At 44.6% G+C, this 21,319-nt stretch overlaps 1 protein-coding gene across 1 annotated transcript in view; it reads right to left on the reverse strand.

The window, feature by feature from the left end:
* The window catches only part of MBTPS1 (membrane bound transcription factor peptidase, site 1), a 514,786-nt gene that overhangs the window by 316,537 nt on the left and 176,930 nt on the right, over positions 1-21,319 (reverse strand). Inside the window, 2 exon segments of the mRNA XM_030203794.1 lie at positions 1,600-1,788; positions 18,301-18,445. Of these exon segments, the coding sequence (XP_030059654.1) occupies positions 1,600-1,788; positions 18,301-18,445 (334 nt within the window).

A 21,319-nucleotide genomic window follows, 5' to 3' on the forward strand; every position in this document is an offset into this window, starting at 1 on the left:
CACGGAGAGAGTGGTGGATACTTGGAATGCCATCCCTCGGGAGGTGATGGAGATGAAAACAGTAACGGAATTCAAACGTGTGGGATAAACATAAGGAATCCTGTTCAGAAGGAATGGATCCTCAGAAGCTTAGCTGAGATTGGGTGACAGAGCCGGTGGTGGGAGGCGGGGCTAGTGCTGAGCAGACTTCTACGGTCTGTGTTCTGAAAATGGCAGATACAAATCAAGGTCAGGTATACACAAAAAGTAGCACATATGAGTTATCTAGTTGAGCAGACTGGATGGACCGTGCAGGTCTTTCTCTGCCGTCATCTACTAAGTAATTATGATTAATTGCACAATTAAAGGATTAAAGGTATGTTTTTGTTTTTTTCCCCCCACTGTGGCTCCCTGTGACTCTGGGCAATGAAGGATTAAGTGACTTGCCCAGAGTCACAAGGAACTGCGGTGGGGAGAGGGTGGGGTGGGGACAACAACATACTCACGCAATTAAAATTTTAATTGAAATACAGCCCTACTTTGTACAAGTCATTGGTGAGGCCCATTTGCAGTATTGTGTTCAGTTTTGAAGGCCATATCTCACTAAGGACATCAAAGACATGAGGAGGTTCAGAAGAAGGTAACAATAATGATGTGGGGTTGGAGGCATAAGATATATGAGAAGAAGATTTCAAAATGTATACCCTAGAGGAAAAGAGGGATAGGGGGATACGATACAAATGTTTTAAATACTTAAAAATGTATTAATAAGCAGACTAATCTTCAGAGATGGGGAACTGGTAGAACTGGTCATGAGTTGAGGTTGCAGGATGGGAGACTTAGGAGCAATGTCAAAAAATACTTTTTTTTTTTTTTTCTTAAACAGCAATGGTGGTGGATTCCAAGAATGTCCTCCTGCAATTCAAAAATGCATGGGATAAACACAGAGAAACACTACACAGAAAAAAGGATGGAATCCAATTAAAGCAAAACTTAAATAACGTCGTAACAGGAGTGAGCTTTGTCGGCAGCTTCAGAGGTTGGGAAGTAAGACAAATGCTGGGCAGACTTCTACGGTCTGGGCTCTGTAAATGGCCAAAACAGATCAGGATCAACAATGGAGTGGGCTTCAATGGCAACTTCAATACTTGGGAAATAGGACTGGTGCAGGGCAGACTTCAACGGTCTGCGCTCCAAAATTGGCAAGGAGAGACGGAGATTAAGTATAACAGTGTTAATTCACAAAGAAGTGGAACTTGTACAGAGTGCCAGATTCAACTCTGGCCATTTTATTGGGGAGACTGGATGAACTATGCAGGGTCTTTATATCCTGACGTTGCTATTTTATTATGCATATCTTGGTACAATTCATGACTCTGTTTCATCTGCTTCGTTTATTACTATGTTATGTGTTTCACTATTTGACTGATTTATACATGTCAATGTATCTTTATACCAAGCTTAATAAAATATATTGAAAAAAAATCATTGCAGCTCATTATAGAAAGGAAGCTGTACTAAAGTAACATATTTGATAATTCTGCAGTTCATATCTCAAATAACTACTTGAAAAATGCTCACAAAGGCTCTTCTATAATAAACCATAAGAAATAAGCATACCTCATTTTCTTCTGGCGATGCTACTGTGATCATAAGATGACCCTGAGCAATGCCTTCCCAAGAAGCTGCCTTCTTAGCTACGGAGATAGAAATAGCTAAGTATCCAGACCATGGCCACAGCACAGACGAGTAAGAGAAAGCTATTTCAATGTTATCTCCATTCTGTGGCAAATAAGGCTGCCAGTCAGGCTAGATGAAGAAAGGAAAAAAAAAACCCCACTATTACATTTTGTGTAAAGATAATTGAAGTAATAATGCTAGTGTAAAAGACTATTTTAAGTTCAATAAAGACCAGATTAAGGCATACTTACTGCAAAATTTTTGTGAGCACACTGCATTGGCAGTAATATTAAAAATTAGGTTAGATTTGGACTAATTCAGCCTCTGTATGGCAAGTGCTGAGCGCTGCCATAAGGAAGACCTGGGTTCAGTTTGTAGGCCAGCAGGCCATGCTTCTGCTTCCTGGACCAACTGGGACTGGGAATGTTGCAGGTTCCAACCCTTGGGGATATGTCTTTCAGTTATCACTCAAAAATAACATGTTGTGGTTAATAGGTTTCACATCTGCTAGGTTCAGAAAGGAGCAGCAGTTTCATGCTTTCAGCGAAAAACTCTCACTGGGATGGTTAGACTAAGAACATAGGAGTAGTTTGACTGTTCCATTTGGGGAGGGGGGGGGGGGGGGAGGTGGACTATGACACATTAGCATATCATATGTATATATACATCTCATACATATTCATGGTTATCTCAAAAAAACTGACTGGATAGAAACCCAGTTTATTGGACAGAACATTTTTTTCACTGAAATGAGCCAGAACTAAGGGAAGTTTTGTCTAGTGGTGCCCCCACTAACATCCTCATGAATTATCAGGGAAGTACACCCTTTCCCCTCACTACTGCTGACTGCTCTCTCTTTCTCGCTCTCTCCTTCTTTAGCTGGTACTCCAGTATTTCCCCATACCACACCAGTATGAATCATAGAAATACACAAGCTCTATATGTAGAAATGCTGCATTTGGGAAGCAAAATGGCTGAAAGTGGCAGTGGATGCAAGTAGTTTCTTATCTTCCAGAATAACATTTTCATAGGAGTCAGTTTTGTGTATTCCATAACAGTTACAAGAATGAACCTCACTCTTATCAGAGTATGTTGCCTGGAGATCTCAGACTCTCAGACATACTGCTAATGCTCATTGCAACACTTTTCATTATGTCAAATACAGCCTCCTTAAGAAGTTTGTAAGGTGAAACACTGACAAGGCGACAAGGAACATATACATACACTTTGATATGTTTATCGATGTTACAACACTTGTGGTTGTTCGCAATGTAATATTTTCCTTTACAACACACTATCACCCCTCACCTAACTTTTCTTCTAAATGATGATTCTATTCACAAAAATGTTTTTTGATAGTATAGTAGATAGCTGGGTGTCATCTATATATAGTTGGCTGTTTAGCGCCACATTTTCATCTGGGTGACAGTTAAAACTAGGCATGCAATTTACAATATTCATTAGTGCCAGCAGCTTTTTATTCATACTATTGGCACTGTGCTCACCATTCAACATTGTAAAATGCTACACACTAGTGCATGCATATTCTTTCCTATGAATGTGATGTCACTGTTTTGGTTGGAACTTAGAAGATCTTTAGGAGCATCTAAGCATTAGTGTCATCTTACTATGTATTCAACATATTCCCTTTAGGTTTCTTAAGGCAGCATTTAACAAGTAAGTCTCACATTCATAACTCTTTTCTTTAATTTAGACTACACGGCGTTTTAGCAATCAGCACAGTCATGTAGCCAAGGGTGGGCCTCGGTGGGCCCAAGACCACCCACTTAGGGCTCGGGTCCACCCAGTAGCAGCACACCTATGATGTGGTTGGCAGGTATTCCCAAACCCCACCATCTGAAAACTCCCAACAACTGTCCCTCCTGCATACCTTGTAAATAGCAGATCTTTGCCTGCAGTGAGCAGCGACTGATACATACTGCTCGCACCGGCCCCACAACCTTCCCTATGATGTATTCCCACCTATGCGAAAACTGGAAGTTTCATCAGAGGGAAGGCTGAGGGGCCAACATGAGCAGTGTGTATTAGTTACTGCTCACTGTCGATGAAAATCTGCTATTTAAAAGGTATGCAGGGGGAGATCACGTGATGCACGGCTAGAGGGTGGCTGTCGTCGTGCTGAGCTCCCCCCCTGCCTGAGATAGAACAGCGATAAAACGCATCGGCGAAATTGGTGACTCACCTGAAATATAAGCGAAGTCCCGAGCTAATACTAGTGCTAATAAACCGCGACTAAGAAAAAGCGGATGGCAGCGAAATCGGGGAAGAAAGAGGGGACAAGAAGCCGGATCGTTGATCCAAGATGGCGGACGCAAGGAGCGGGAGTCCTCCGACGGTGGAGCTCCGCGTGGGCTGCAGAGGTAGCAGCAGAAGTATCTTTAATGCTGGAGGCCTCTGTAGATTTAAAACTACAAAGAATCACAGAACAACTACAGGGAATAGACGACAAGTTGGGCGGAATTCAGACGGAGTTGCCCAGTACAAACAGAGACTATCAGATGTGGAAGATTATGTGCAGAGACAGGAACAAGCAGATAAAACCCTGAAACAAAAAGTGGAACGCTTAGAGGCTAAATTAGAGGACCTTGAAAACAGGGCACGGAGGAGCAATATCAGAATGATAGGTTTGCCAGAAATATCAAAGAAACAGACCTGAGATCTGTATTGGAATCCTGGCTTCCTGCTGCACTTAACTTAACATTGGTAACAGGCCCGCTACGCGTGGAACGCGCCCACAGACTGGGCCCTCTGAGAAAGGAAGATCAGAGACCCAGAGTGGTGATCTTTAAAGTGCTCATTTTGCACATAAACAGAGATATTTCGAGCGCTTAGGAAAGTAGAGCAGCTGAAATACGAGAATTGTGTGGTGCGCTGTTTCCAGGATTATTCCATGGCGGTGTCTCAGCAGAGGAAGGCATATCGAGATGTGTGCCAACTTTTGTTCACGAAAAAGATCCAATTTGCTTTACTTTATCCTGCCCGGCTGAAGGTTTGGTACAGAGGGTCCCCACAGTTTTTTAACACGGTGGAAGAGGCGCTGAAATTTGCACAGCAGGCTGTGAGAGCAGAGGGACCGGCATGAATGATCCAGCCTGGTAGACCGGAATTTTCGGAACTTAACGGGAGTGCAAGATCTTGCTGCCTGACGACTATCTAAAGCTCGATATTCCTAAGAGAACATTTGAAGAGATCTATACCATATAATGTGATTTAATACAATGTTATCCAGATTATCTCTTGGGGTCTTCCAGATAAGGATTAGATAAATGATTGTTTTGTTTATATGAATACCCGAGCTACACTTGAGTGGGAAGATAGTAGGGACATGAAAAGTGTGATTGCTAAGGAAACATATATAGGTGGGGGGGGAACTCGCGTGATTGGGCTTCTCTTTAGGAGCCATGAAGGGTCTGACAGGGGATAGACAAGGGGGGGGGGGGGGGGGGGGGGGGGAGAGGGAGGGAGGGATTGAAGAGATATCCGGGAAGAACAAGGGGAAAAAGTATCTGGAATGGGTGGTCGAGGGGAGGGGGCCTAAGGGCTGGGAGGTCTCCTCTTTTGATATGTGGAAAAACTAACCTTGCAATTCAAATGTATGACTACTGGATTTATGAGTTCACTTAAAATAGTCTCGTGGAATGTGGGGGGGGGTTTCCTCCCCTATTAAACGAACTAAAGTACTGCAGGAGTTACAGAGACAGAGGGCTGATGTGGCCTTGCTTCAGGAGACACATCTCTCCTCTGGAGAACATGCTAAATTTAAGAGGGGATGGGCGGGATCCTTGGTGGAGGCCCCGGCAGTGGGTCGGAAGGCAGGAGTGCTGATTCTCTTTCGAAAAGGCATTCCGCTTCGGATCGGCTCAGTCTGGGCTGACCCGGAGGGTATGGTGGGTGTTGACTAAAGTAGAATTAACGGCTGCCCTTTGGTCTTATGCATGTCTATGCCCCTAATGTGTTTAATGAAAAATTTTTGCAGGATTTGATTAAGAGGCTGTCTCCACATGCAGAAGGAGGACTGATTGTGGGGGGAGACTTCAATTTGGTATGTGACCCTCTCATGGATCGTTCCACCCTAGCTTGCCAGAGTCCGGGAGGGAGTCGTAAAGCGTTGTCCTCCTTATGTAAAGCCCTAGCACTAGTAGATGTCTGGAGGGTGTTACATTCATCTGAAAGGGATTACACCCATCTCTCCAGGGCACATGGTTCTCAGTCCCGCCTAGACTATTTGTTTGTCTCACATTCCTTGTTTTCTCAGGTGCAAAAGGCAGAGATTGGCCCCTACGCAGTCTCGGATCACGCTCTGATATGGTTAAAATTGACGAGTCATTTGAAGGGTCGGGGCAATTGGATGTGGAGATACCCCCTGGAGTTGGTGAGAGATTCGAGATTTCATGGGCACCTATTAAATAGATGGGAGGATTATATTTATCATAATGGAGCCCATGCAAGTCAGGCCGGCTCTGTTCTGGGAAACAGCAAAGGTGGTGATAAGGGGAGATATCATTTCCTATTCACGCATAAAAAGAGAATGAGGGATAGGGAAATTGTTCGACTGGGAGGTTTGGGTTCAAAGGTTGCGGAGAATATATGGGCACTCCCCCACGGTTTCAAATAGAGTGGCTTTATTGGAGACACAGAAAGAACTCACGAGTTATTACATCAACGGGCGACCAAGACTCAGCTGTATTATAAATATCGCCTGTTCCAATATGGTAACAAGGCAGGAAAGTATGTTGGCTAGAATGGTTCGTAGGAAGGAAGGGATCATCGGGTTTCACAGTTTGAAACAGGAGATGGGAAGATGGTGGAGAGAAGCTAGAGATATTGCGGACACTTTTGTAAGTTCTATGAGGCGCTATATGCATCGGACCGAGACGTAGTATTAGATAGCACCTTGTATTTAGACAATTTGGGATTTACCTAGCCTCTCTGATCGGCAGAGAGAAGGATTGAATGCAACCAATTACAGAGGGAGAGCTGATGTTGGCTTTACAACAGAGTGCTTCTCACAAGGCTCCTGGACCTGATGGTTATAGAGTGGAATTTTATAAACATTTTACGATCAGATTCAGGGGCCTTTATTGAATTTGTTTAACTCAATGGTGGCTAAGCGACGCTCCCTGCTACCATTTCGAGAAGCTCAAATTATTGTGATACCTACAAGAGGGGAAAATGTGATGGACCCGGATCGTATAGACCCATTTCTTTGATCAATGTAGACGCAAAACTATATGCTAAGATCTTAGCCAATCGATTGGCATTGATTTTACCCATCCCTGGTTGAGGAGTCCCAGGTGGGTTTTGTGCGGGTAAGGGACGGCAGTGACAAATGGTTCGGTCTTTACTGACATCTTTAGAAGTTGTAACCAAAAGCCGCCTTCCGTCGCTCTTAGTGAGCTTTGATGCGGAAAAAGGCGTTTGACCGGGTCCAGTTGGTCACATTTATTTGCGGTACTACATGCTTATGGTTTGAAGGCTTTTTTCCTAGAAGCGGTCAAGGTCCTATACTCGGTGCCGAGTGCCTATGTATGGGTAAATGAAGAACGCTCGAGATCCTTCCGGATCTATAGAGGGACGAGACAGGGATGTCCCTTGTCTCCTCTTTTATTTGTTTATATCCTTGGACCCTCTCCTCCGAGAAATACTACAACACCCGGAGATTAAAAGGGGTACAGATAGGGAATTCTGAGTTCTTGCTTTCTGCCTTTGCAGACGATTTACTAGTACATCTCACAGAACCGCACTCTTCTTTTACCGGCTCTTTGGAATTATGTACGGAGTTTGGGGGATTTTGCAGGGTTCCGTCTTAATTACAATAAATCACTGGCACTGCCCTCGGTGGAAGGCCTAAAGAGAGACGTGGGGAGAGAGATTTCCTCTTCGATGGGCACCGGGATCTTTCAAATATCTTGGTCTACATATCTCGTGAAGTCTCAGAGCTGTATAGTTTGAATGTTTCTAGATTGTTAAGGAACACGACGGAGAGATTACGTGTTTGGCGGTCGTTGCCTCTGTCTCTCAGTGGACGGATTCAATTATGCAGAATGGTAGAGTTTCCTAGGTGGTTGTATTTGTTGCATATGTTGCCACCTTTATTTGAAAACAAAAGATGTGTAATTTATTGACCAAAGTGAGCAGGGTGCTTCGGCTGGGGAGGTAGAAACAAAATTGTCACTACATATCTGCAGGGGACTTGGAGGGAGGGAGGTCTAGGGCTCCCCGATCTAAGAGGTACAATTGGCCTGCCTTCTGCGTCATCGTGGAGATTGGTTTTTGGCGCGAGATGATTATACGTGGAGGAGATTGGAAAGCCAATATTATGCACCGTGTCACTTTAATTTTCTCTTGCAGGCTTCTAGCAAAATCACTTCCTCCTGATCTACGTTCTAGTATACTTGTTTTCCCTTTACGGATGCTTTGGAGAGACATGATGCGGATGTATGGCCTAATAGGTGTATATCAGATTTGCTCCCTATTCAGGGTAATCTGCTGTTCGGCCCGGGTTTGGAGAACGCGGTTTTTCGGACCTGGTCGAGACATGGGATAAATCGATTGGAGCATGTATTAAATCGACAAGGCCGTATGTTAAACCTAGGACACTGGGCTGGGATATGATATGGGCGGTGCTTTTGCCTATGCCCAGTTAAACACTATGGATTCATTGGAGATTGAGGCCTTGGCGCTGGACACTGTCGTCTACTGAGACAGTTTTTTCACTCGGTACAAAGTGAACGTCTGTCTATTTCCGGGTTACATAAGGTATTGGGGACACTTGTGGCGCCCAGGGATCGGGAGAACATTCGTCAGAGATGGCAGGAGACTTGGAAAGCCCACATCTTTCTTTAGATTTCAATGTTTTGACGGCCAGGATACGGAGCTTAACGGGGAATGCAGGGCTAAGAGAGTGCCAATATCGCATTCTTCATAGGGCCTATCTCACGAAGGCTCAGGTATTCAAGATGGGAGGAGTTTCTACACCCTTAGTGGGAAGTGTGGGAGGGCTCCGGGATCTTTCTTTCACTGTTTATGGAGCTGCTATAAAGTGAGACACTTTTGGGATTCTATTGCCCAATACTTGGCGGATCTTTTGGACTTGAGAATCATGTGCTCTCCGATGGGAATCTTGTTAGATAAATATGAAGCTTTTCTGTTGCAGAGGGGGTCAGCCCGTCAAATGGTTCGGAAGGCCTTCTTGATTGGTAAAAGACTAATAATGAGTCAGTGGATGGCGGAGACCCCCCCGGACTTCTGGCACTGGCGCAATAAGTTACATGAATTTGTATTGTTTGAGAGGAGAGGAGTGGGAAGCTCCCTGGGAGGTTGAAGCGATTTTTGGATGTTTGGGGACCATACATTCATACTCTGTCTCCTAAAGGACGCAGTTTAATGGTGAACTCACTTTAGATGTATTTTGAAATTGGATCATCCTTTGTGGTAATAAGTTAAAAGCTGGATATCTCTCAACAAGGGGTGGGAGGTAGAGGGAGGGGGGAGGAAGAGCTCTTCTTAGTTGTTTCACTATATCACAAACTTTTTGGTAATAGTATGCTCCTCATAACGTTTTAAAAGTGGTGGAGTTTGATGTGAGATGGGGGGAACATATAAGTTTTGAATATATTATTTTGGAATGTGGATACGGGAGAAGGGAAGGCTGTGCTAACACACCAATGAAAGTTGTTATTTGTATATTGGCCATGGTGAAAAATGTTGACAAGCATGGCTAGGGGGGGAAGGGGGGGGATAGAAATGTTGAAAATATGATGACTGTAAGTAATGGGGTAGATCCCCTGTTTTGTTATGATTTTGAGTTTGTAATGTTATAACACCTCTAAGGTGCTGAGTTGGAGTTGTATTTCTTCAAGTCATCAATAAAAACCGTTGAAACATAAAAAGGTATGCAGGGGAGGGGAGGATGTTTGAGAGACCATATGGCATGCAGGCAAGACAGGGAGAGACCAAATCACTTGTGGACAAGGCACAGTTCTTCTGCCCACCCATCTTAGGCCCAGGCTCACCCAAAATTGGGTGTCTGGCTATGCCCCTGAGTCAGGCATCTGGACATCCTCTTTAGGTCAAGTTTTGTCATCACAAAACAAAAGGTATATATTACATACTTATTACATGCACACTGTTTTCTTTACTCACACATATATTGTATTAACACATTTTACCCAAAAATCTCTCAATGAGAATACAATTTAAGAAAGAAAAGCATTCTGCAAGTTAAGCACTCATATTATATACTGCATATCCTTTTTCATATAGTCTATATTTATTTCTATTCAAAAGAGCTAAGTTACTTACCTGTAGCAGGTATTCTCCGAGGACAGCAGGCAGATATTTTCACAACTGGGTTGACGTCCGAATTGGCCTGGAACCGGCATTTGCAATAGCAAAAAGAAAACTTTGCTAGAGCCTTCTGGCGCGCGTGCAGCGCACATGCGTGGACTGACTTCCCACCCACCGAGCGAGCGTGTACCTCAGACAAGTCCAGAAGCATAAACAAATAAACAACTCCAAGGGGAGGTGGGCGGAATTGTGAGAATAATCAGCCTGCTGTCCTCGGAGAATACCTGCTACAGGTAAGCAACTTTGCTTTCTCCGAGGACAAGCAGGCTGAGTTGTTCTCACAACTGGGGTATCCCTAGTATCCAGGCTCATGCAAAACAATAAACAGAGGTTATTTTGGCCTTTCAACGGTGAGAACATAAAGATTAACCTGAAACTATATACAACTAGCTGAGAGTGCAGCCTGGAGCAGAAAGAAACGGGCCTAAGTTGGTGGAGTTGGATTCTAAACCCCAAACAGATTTTGTAGCACCGACTGCCCAAACCGACTATCACGTTGGTTATCCTGCTCAAGACAGTAATGTGAAGTGAATGTGTGGACTGAAGACCACGTTGCAGCTTTGCAAATCTCTTCAATAGAGGCTGACTTTAAATGAGCCACAGACACAACCATGGCTCTGACATTATGAGCCGTGACATGGCCCTCCAGATTCAGCCCAGTTTGGCATAAGTGAAGGATATGCAATCTGCTAGCCAGATGGCAACTCTCCTCCAGTTGTGGTATTAAAAGCCACAAACAACAGGGCGGACTGTCTGAAGGGTTTCGTCCGCTCCACGTAAAAGGCCAATGCTCTCTTGCAATCCAAGATGTGCAAGCTGCTTTCGCCAGGGTGGGCATGAGGATGGGGAAAATTTTTTTCAAGACAATCGACTGGTTCAGATGCAACTCCGACACCACCTTCAGTGGGAACTTAGGGTGCGTGTGGAGGACTACTTTGTTGTGATGAAACTTAGTATAAGCTGCATTCACTACTAAGGCCTGAAGTTCACTGATCCTACAAGCTGAAGTAACAGCCACCAAGAAAACGAACTTCCAGGTCAAATACTTCAGATGGCAGGAATTCAATGGCTCCAAAGGAGCTTTCATCAGCTGGGTGAGAATGACATTGAGATCCCATGACACTGGTGGAGGTTTGATTGGGGGCTTTGACAAGAGCAAACCTCTCATGAAGTGAACAACAAAAGGCTGTCCAGAGATAGGCGTACCCTCTACACACCGATGATAAGCACTAATTACACTGAGGTGAAATCTTATGGAGTTGGTCTTGAGACCAGACTCTGACAAATGTAGAAGGTATTCAAGCAGGGTCTGTGTAGGACAAGTGAGAGGATCTAGGGTCCTGCTATCACACCAGACGGCAAACCTCCTCCATTTGAAAAAGTAACACCTCTTAGTGGAATCTTTCCTGGAAGCAAGCAAGACTCGGGAGACACCCTCAGAAAGACCCAAGGAGGCATATTTACTTAAAACATCCCTAGCACAGTCTGTAAATGAGAATGGGTTCAAAATATTATACTGGTGGTACCATACCCCAGACAGGCTGCAAAAGATATACCCGGGAACCTCGGGGCAATGCTGGCGAGACCCAAGGAGGTGAATTCTAAGTTCTCAACGTCCAGGCCATGGAGGTTGGGATGTAGAAGTGACCCCTCGTTCTGCGTGATGAGGGGTTGGAAAACACTCCAATCTCCACGGTTCTTCGGAGGACAACTCAAAAAGAAGAGGGAACCAAATCTGATGCGGCCAGTAGGGTGAAATCAGGAACATGGTTCCGCGGTCTTGCTTGAGTTTCAGCAAAGTCTTCCCTTCTAGAGGTATGGGAAGATACGCATACAGAAGGCCTGTTCCCCAATGTAGGAGAAAGACGTCTGACGCTACTCTGTCATGGGCCTGAAGACTGGAACACAACTGAGGGACCTTGTGATTGATTTGAGTGGCAAAAAGATCCACCGAGGGGGTGCCCCACACTCGGAAGATATTGTGGGCAATGCTCATATTCAGCGACCACTCGTGAGTTTGCATTACCTGCTCAGCCTGTTGGTCAGACTGTTGTTTACGCCTGCCAGATAAGTGGCTTGGAGAAACATGCCCTGGCAGCAAGCCCAAAGCCCACATCTGGACAGCTTCCTGACACAAAGGGCAAGATCCAGTGCCCCCTGCTTGTTGGTGTAGTACATCGCAACCTGATTATCTGTTTGAATCAAGATAATTTGGTTGGACAGCCGATCTCTGAAAGCCTCAGAGCGTTCCAGATCACTTGTAGGAGGTTGATATGAAGACCTGTTTCCTGAAGAACCAGGCTCCTCAGTGAGAAGCCCATCTACATTAGCTCTCCACCCTAGGAGGGATGCATCTGTCATCAGCACTTTCTGCGGCTGAGGAATTTGCAATGATCGTCCCATTACTCAAATTGGGCCGAATTGTCCACCACTGAAGAGAATTTTGAAAATCGGTGGACAGCTGGATCAGATCCTCCAGATTCCCTGCAGCTTGATGCCACTGGGAAGCTAGGGTCCATTGAGCTGATCTCATATATAGACGTGCCATGGGTGTTACATGAACTGTGGAGGTCATGTGCTCCAAGAGTCTCAACATCTGCCGAGCTGTGACCTGCTGAGACGCTTGAACTGTGGACATCAGGGACAGGAGGTTGTCTGCCCTTGTCTTGGGGAGATAAGCCCGAGCTGTCTTCATGTCCAGTAGTGCTCCAATGAACTCCAATTTCTGAACAGGAGTGAGATGGGACTTGGTGTAATTTATTACGAACCCCAATAGCTCTTGTACCTGAATAGTCATTCACATAGACTCTAGAGCACCGTTCTCCGAGGTGCTCTTTACCAGCAAATTGTCGAGATAAGGAAATACATGCACTCTCAGTCTGTGTAGCAACGCTGCGACTACTGCTACACACTTTGTAAACACTCTGGGTGCAGACGCCAGGCCAAAGAGCAGTACACGGGTACTGAAAGTGCTGTTTCTCCAGCCAAAATCGAAGATAATTTCTGTGAGCTGGGAGTATCGAGATGTGTGTGTAGGCATCCTTTAAGTCCAGAGAGCATAGCTAATCATTCTCCTGAATCATGGGAAGAAGGGTGCCTAGGGAAACCATCCTGAATGTTTCTCGGACTAGGAATTTGTTTATGGCCCTTAGGTCTAGGATGGGATGCATCCCCACTGTTTTCTTTTGCAGAAGGAAGTACCTGAAATAGAATCCCAGCCCTTCTTCCCCTGGTGGAATGGTTTCGACTGTGTGGGCCTTTAAAAGGGCGGAGAGGCCAGGATGTTTGGGACAGGTTCCTCCCAATGCTGGCGGGACTGTGGAGAGGAAGGTGATATGTACCATATATGGTGGTCCTGTGTATATGCATCTAGATTCTGGATGAAAATAGTGGACTTTGTAAATTTAGTGACGACTGCCGCACAATACCAGCTGAAAGCGGAAACACTGTCTACTTCACTTTAAACCACCAGTGATTCCGTCACACGTCCACCAGTTTGCCACTCAGGTGTTTGTGGCGGGCAGGCTGGTGCTGGCGGCATCCTGGAAAAAACCTAGCCTACCGGACATTTCAGTGGTGCTGGAAAAACTGAACTACATCCACTTAATGTCTAAGCTGACAGCGATGAGTAAAGGGCGCTTAGCCAACATAGGAAGATATGGGAACAATACAACACTTGGTCCGCAACAGCAGCGCAGTAACAGAGACTTCAGGACTGTTAAAGGGACAGTGGGGGGGGGGGGGGGGGGGGGAGGGGAGAGGGAGGGGGGGATCTACAGGAGGGTAGTTATGATAGGACCATTTACTGTAATATGCAACTGTTCTTCAAGATTATCCTGTTATATGACAGAAAAGTCTTAAATTTTGTTTTGTATGGTTCTGAAAATTATATAAATAAAAAACTTAAAAAAAAAAAGGGCGGAAGCGTTCCTCTGCAAGTACTGCCTGTACTGGGAGCTGTAAGAACGAAGCTCCCGGTGGGCAATTTGGAGGTTTGGATTCCAGATTGAGTGTGTATCCTAACCGGACTATTTGAAGAACCCCACGGTAAGAGGTTACGAGAAGCCATCTTTGGTTGAAAAAACATTAACCTCCCTCCAACCGGCAAGCCGTCCGGTATGGACATTTTTACTGCAGCTATGCCTAACTGGAGCCAGTCAAAAGCTCGTCCCTTGCACTCCGCTTACCCCTCAAAATAACTCCTAGTTGAGGAGGTTGTAGCAAAAGGCGCCAGGCGGGAGAGAGAATCCATAGATCACTATGCTCTTAATGTGTTCAACAAGATCCTCTACTTTTTCTCCAAAAAGATTATCCCCCCCGGCAACGGACATCTGCCATCTGCTGCTGGACCGAATGATCCAGGTCAGAACACGCAGTCATGAGAGTCTGCGCACCACTAACCCTGAGCAACGATCTGGATTGCCACATCAAAAGAGTTGAAGCGCCCCTGGCCATGAATTTACGACGTGCATTCTACTGCTTGACCACCTGCTGAAAATGCTTGGCCTGCTCCGGGGAGGGCATCAACCAAGGTAGACAGCTGCCTCACCGAGTTCGCAAGTGAATGCTGCCTGATATGTCTTCCTCCCAAAAGAATCCAAGGTCCTAGCTTCTCTGCCTGGGGCGCCGAGGCATAGCTCTAGTACTCTTGGCTCTCTTGAGGGCGGTGTCCACCACCACGGAATTGTGGGGTAACTAAGCATCATCAACCCAGGTTCACCATGGATCTGATACTGGGAATCAGCTTTCTTCGGGATCCACGGGGCCAGACAGAGGTAACGACCAGTTTCGCATAAGGACTTCCTTGAGTACCTTATGCAAAGGAGCAGTCGCCAGCCTCCTTGTGGAGAGGGATAATCCAGGACCTCAAGCATCTCAGTCCTGGGCTCATCCTCCACCTCCATAAGGAATGGAATAGCAGTAGCCTTTTCCCGGACAAAAGATATAAAGAGAGACTCTCAGGAGGACACAGTCTCCTTTCAGGTGGAGGGGCTGGTTCAGAGGGAATCCCATATGACTGATCAGAAGAAAAGTATCTGGGAGCTTCCTCTGACTCCCACGAACGCTCCTCTCAGTACCGGAAAGTACCTCCCTAAGGGAACTCAGAGACTGAGCCTGCCTCGACGCCGAGGATCAACGTCCTCAATGACAATGTCTAGAGGCCGACGCCCCTGAATGGACTGTGGCGGAGCTTCCTCCACCGGTGTCAAAGGGGAGTCGACCTGGGTGGCAGCAGACACCGGTGCTGCTGGGACCTCACCGCAGACGGCACGGAAGGCTCAATAACCTTTGACACCAAAGCAGACTGGTGCAGCAGTCCTTCCAGAAGTTCTGGAAGCAGGGACCGGATGCATTCGTCAAGAGACGCCATCGGAGAAGGCTGCGGGGTCGGTGGATCAGACTGTGGCAGAATCTGCTGAGGTTCAGGTGCAGGTACCGGGCTGCTAAGAGGCAGACGCATCGGCACCACTTGTATGGAGGGGAAGCGATCCTCTTGGCACCGACGCTTCTCAGGTGCTGAGTTCTTCGACGCCCTGGAGCTCCCAGCACTGTGTGTCAAAGGAGAACGGTGACAGGGCTTCTTTGCCTTCGCTCAATGCCCATCACGAGGCTCTTCGCTGCCGAAGAGGACGACGTGGAATCCTCATGTCTCCTCGGGGTTGGGTTCAACAATGGCCGGTCCCGGGGGGGCCTGCATAGCAGGATGCCTCGAGACAGGTGGAGACCCACTCAACACTTCACTGCTCCCAGCAGCCATTACCTCTGCTCCTGACATCGATGCTTCCCTCGATGTCAACGCCGCCTACCTTGGTACTGATGTCGATGCCAAAGGACTGGACCCGAGCACCAAAACGTTTCTCGCGTAGGCTTCTTGAGCTACTTGGGTCCGTTTCTTCATACGAAGACAAAGAGCACAAGCAGCTGGGCTGTGGTCGGGCCCAATGCACTGGATACACCAGCAATGGGTATCGGTACCTGAAAGGTCCGGTTGCAGCGAGTACAACGTTTGAAGCCGCTGGGTGTCCTCGATGACATGGAAGGAAAAAAGGCTCCGGCAAAATGAAAAGTCTCGATTGTGCTAATAAAAAGGGGCACAAAATAAGGAGAAAGCCGGCCCGCATCAAAAAAGAAAGGAAACTTAAAATTGGCAAAAAAGACTGTGGATTTTTTTTTTTTTTTTTAAAAGGGGTCCTAAGCTCTTTTTTTTTCCTTTTTAAATAAAATAAGAAAATGAGAAAAACCACGCGAAAAATCGCTCGAGAAGAACTCTTTCCCAGGCCAGAACGAGTAGCACAGGAAGAACCTGCCTTACCTCATCGTGGAAATAAAGTAACTGAGGTCTGCACATGCGCGCCAGAAGACTGTAGCAAACTTTTTTGTTCTTTGCTATGGCAAAATGCCGATTCCCGGGCCGACACAGACGTCGACCACGTGTGAGAATAATCAGTCTGCTTGCCCTCGGAAAATTCGGGTTCCTCTTTCCCACATGCATCACTATGCATTTGCTCAAATTAAACGTCATTTGCCATTTAAAAGCCCAGTCTCCCAAGGTCCTCTTGTAATTTTTCACAATCCTCTTGTGATTTAACAACCTTGAATAACTTTGTATCATCAGCAAATTTAATTACCTCACTAGTTACTCCCATCTCTAGGTCATTTATAAATATGTTAAAAGCAGAAGTCCCAGCACAGACCCCTGGGGAACCCCACTAACTACCCTTCTCCATTGAGAATATGACCATTTAACCCTACTCTGTTTTTCTATCTTTTAACCAGTTTTTAATCCACAATAAGACACTATCTCCTATCCCACGACTCTCCAATTTCCTCTGGAGTCTTTCCTGAGGTACTTTGTCAAATGCTTTTTGAAAATCCAGATACACAATATCAACCGGCTCACCTTTATTCACTCCTTTAAAGAAATGTAATAGATTGGTGAGGCAAGATTTCCCTTCACTAAATCCATGCTGGCTATATCTCATTAATCCATGCTTTTGAATATGCTCTGTAATTTTGTTCTTTATAACAGTCTCTACTATTTTGCCTGGTACTGACATCAGGCTCACCAGTCTATAATTTTCCAGATCTCCTCTGGAACCTTTTTTAAAAAAATCGGCGTTACTTTGGCTACCCTCCAATCTTCCAGTACTACATTCAATTTTAAAGATAAATTACATATTACTAACAATAGTTCCGCAAGTTCATTTTTAAATTCTATCAGTACTCTGGGATGAATACCATCCGGGTCCAGGAGATTTGCTACACTTCAATTTGTCAAATTGCCCCATTACATCTTCCAGGTTTTTGTTTTGCTGTTGCTAAGGTGAAACCAGAATTTGAATACTTTTTTTGTATGACAAGCTGTAAGGGAGAAACATACCAGCTCTGTGCTTTGTATCAACTATAGAATGGATAAAAGTTTTTTTAATGTTGACAGTAAGTTTAGTGTGAATTTGCCTACCATCCAAGCTCATATCAAAAAACTGTATGTAACACATTTTCAGATTTCTCACTGATAAGTGCAAAAGTGTTTACCCTACTGGGACAGACCAAAGGTCCATCAAGCCCTGTGTCCTGTTTCCAACAGTTGCCAAACAGATTTTTTGCTACTTATCTTAGGAATAAGCAGTGGATTTTCCCAAGTTCATCTTAATAATGGCATATGGATTTTTTTTTTTTAAAGAAATTATCCAAACCTTTTTTAAACCCTGCTAACTGCTTTTACCACATTCTCTGGCAATGAATTCCAGAGTTTAAATACATGTTGAGCAATGAAATATTTTCTCTGATTTGTTTTAAATTTACTACTTACTAGTACTGCTTCATTGCATGCTCCCTAGTCCTAGTATTTCTGGAAAGAGTAAACAAGCGATTCACATCTACACGTTCCACTCCACCCAGTATTTCATAGACCTCTATCATAGGTCCCCCTCAGCTCTCTCTTCTCTAAGCTGAAGAGCCCTAGCCACTTTAGCCTTTCCTCATAGGGAAGTCATCCCATCTCCTTTACCGTTTTCATCACCCTTCTTTGTACCTTTTCTAAGTCCACTATATCTTTTTTGAGATGCAGTGACCAGAATTGCACACAGTATTTGAGGTGCAGTCTCACCATGCAGCATGTCACACATCATCATCTGCCAAGTGTGTCACAACAAAAGAAAGGTTGAGAATTACAGGGCTCAGATCAGAGTCATGCAGGTGTTTAATTTATGCTAGTATTAAAAAAAACCCCCACATCAAATAGAAACTCAGTTAAGTCAGTTCTCTTACCTTGTCCACAACTCTCCCTGTGACTCCCATACCATTCAGGATGGTAACATTGACAACTGTTGGCATTCCTCCATAATAAATAGGCTGGGAACAATATGGCCACATGTACGGGCACTCCGTCAAATCAATATAGCTGGGACTCAAACTGAAATCAAGTTCCATCATTTTTAAGATTAGTATGTGAAAAAATAAATTTTTTTATAGTACACACAAATTTTACATAGCACTGTACAGTCAAAGAGAACAATCTGGGACATAGACGGAGACACTGACTTGCAAAACCCTTTACACTTTTGTACATTTTTAAAATTCTGCTGTCTAAAAATTACAATTTAAAATGCATAAAAGTAGGAATTTGTTTCACTTATGTGGATTATTGCAATGTGGCCTATCCTGGGATTTGTTGATACTTCACACACTTCAAAATGCAGCATTATATTTACTGGGAGGTGTGCAAAGCTTAAATCATGTGATGCCTTCGTTTGTCCATTACCATTGGCTTATTATAGAATCATTTTTAAGGTTCATACTTTAGCACAAAGTCCTGTATGAGCAGAGTTTGCTTTATTTAGTGGCTAAATTTATTTGTATGTGCCTGGCCAATCTCTTCAGTCCACCACTGAACAGAGATTGTCTCTTCCTGCTCCTGCTATGGCTTGCCTACCTCCGGATTCTATATATTGTGCCCAAATTTGGGTGCACTGCCAAGATGTGCGTAGAAATTAATTGGCTAACGAGCTCTTAATCAGTAATTGGGTGCCAACAACCAATTATTGATGTTAATTGGTAATCATTAAAGTTTGCGCACATGGCCATAGAAGGGGTATGGAAGGGCCAGAGACGTTCCGAAAAGTTGTAGTTACAGAATACTGGGTCGGTGCGCCTAACGTGGGAGCTAGAATTTATACTAGGTATCAACAGGTGTAAATCAGACGTCCAAAGCTAGGCACAGGAATCAACACTAAGAGCTACTATATAAAGGTTGTGCTCCTAATGAACAAATATAAAAAAACATTAAATTAATAAAATGTATAGAAGAGCATACCTTTACTGCTTAGGGATATAAACAAAAAAGAATCGCAAACCTCCTATAAATAGGGCAAACCCTATTTATGTGCACAAATTAATTGAATAATGAGCCGATCAGTGCTGTTAACTGGAATTTTAACAATTATTGGTGCTAATTAGCTTCAACTGGAGGCACGCCCATGGGTCATAGGAGTTCCTTTAATTTATGCACGTTATAGAACTTGGGGGATCCGCACCTAATTTAAGTGCAGGGATTTACACCAGGGCTGGTTTGGTGTATAAGGTCGTACCTAGAAGTAGTTGCTGTTCCCAGCGTTAAGTGCTATTCTGTAAACAGCATCTAACTTTAAATGTCATTTATAAAATACCATTAAGCGCTGTATTTTCAGCGCTGTAAACATTCCTACTAACTTCCATAAAAGCTAAAAAAAACTTGATACTATCGGTGTGATCAAAAATCAGTGCTGGCGGTTTTTTTTTTTAAATTATTATTTTAGTAAATAAAACCATGCGCATGTGTCTTGTCCAACATAGATTCTGTTTCTGTGTATATCCCACTTATGTCTTGTCAGGTGTACACTACCAGTGAAACAGCATTTTAGAACATTTTCCACAATTGGAGGTGAACAGGAGATTTTGTGTGTGCACCCAAACGTCCGTCCATTCTCAATGACTCCAACCACAGCCCAAATCCTGTGTCCAAATTTTCATATACTCCAGCTTGCCCCCCCCCCCCCCCCCCCCCCCCCCCCCCCCCCCCCCCATTTTCATTAAGAAACTTAGGGCTTCTTTTACAAAGCCAGGCTAGTGATTCCCGTGCAGCAAATGAGAGGAAGCCCATAGGAATTGAATGGGCTTCTTCTCATTTGCCGCAACGAGAATAGGAAGCGTGGTTTTGTAAAAGAGGCCCTTATAGAGCACAGAAATAACTCCCTTGAGAGGCCACTGGTGTATTAATTTCTCAAAGCTACTTAAGTGTTTCCCCAACCGTGCAAGAACATCTTCACCTGGAGATATGGAAAGATATCACCTGAAAGCAAAGTAAAGAGTGGTTCATTGCATAAAGATAGTAAAGCAAAAAAAGCCTGCACCCAGGTTTATTAAAAAATGTGTACAAATATACAAATGTGCACTGCTACATACTTTTTAAAAAACTTAGGCACGCTCCCATCTGCTCAATGGGTGTGTTTTTTCTAAGACTGCAGATGTGTTTCTGATGAAACAAACTCAAGGCCAGCAAGATCATACTTCTAATTCCAAATGTGTTGAATTATGAAGAAAATAAATATCAGAACAAATTACAAAAATGCAAGAAGCGTTTACCCTCAAAGCGTCGGTATCAAACAGTATAAACGCACCAAAAACCTAAAGTGACTTTAGAAAAACCAATTGATGCTGGTATGTTTACTAAAGCGAGTTAGCATTTTTAATGTTCCTTTAAAGTTAAGGTGCGTTAAATGCTAACACGCCAATACATTCCTATAGGCGCATTAGCATTTGACACGCATTATAAACGATAACACGCCTATAGAGGTGAGACGCAAAAGAGGTGAGCCACAGTTGGTATGTCCCTGATGCCTAAAACCTTTGTGAGCAAATCTGGTAAAGCTGAGGGGACCAGCTTCTCTGTCAAATTTTTCATCTCTAGAATATGCAATTATTAGTTTTGCCATGGCCGCTGGGGCAGTTCCCTGCCCCGACTCACCTTCCATCTCACAGGGGCATTGGGGTCGGTCTCCACTGCTCCCCACAGGGTCCGGGCTGCAGTAGTGGGACTCTCCTAGAACGATTCCGATGGCAGAGCTACTGGTCGGGGAAGTGGATCATGGCTGCATTGTCGCTGTAGATGTCTTGGGCCCGCCTTGCTAGGCGAACACGCATGGAAGTTTTCCTTAAATGGCTAGGAAACCAGAGAGGGATTCAACCTCCAGTGTTTCCGCATTTAAGGTGGATCCGGCTCCACTCCTGTGCCTTCGCAACAGGTCTCTTC

The sequence above is a fragment of the Microcaecilia unicolor genome, chromosome 5, assembly GCF_901765095.1.
Source record: "Microcaecilia unicolor chromosome 5, aMicUni1.1, whole genome shotgun sequence".
In the NCBI taxonomy this organism is placed as follows: domain Eukaryota; kingdom Metazoa; phylum Chordata; class Amphibia; order Gymnophiona; family Siphonopidae; genus Microcaecilia; species Microcaecilia unicolor.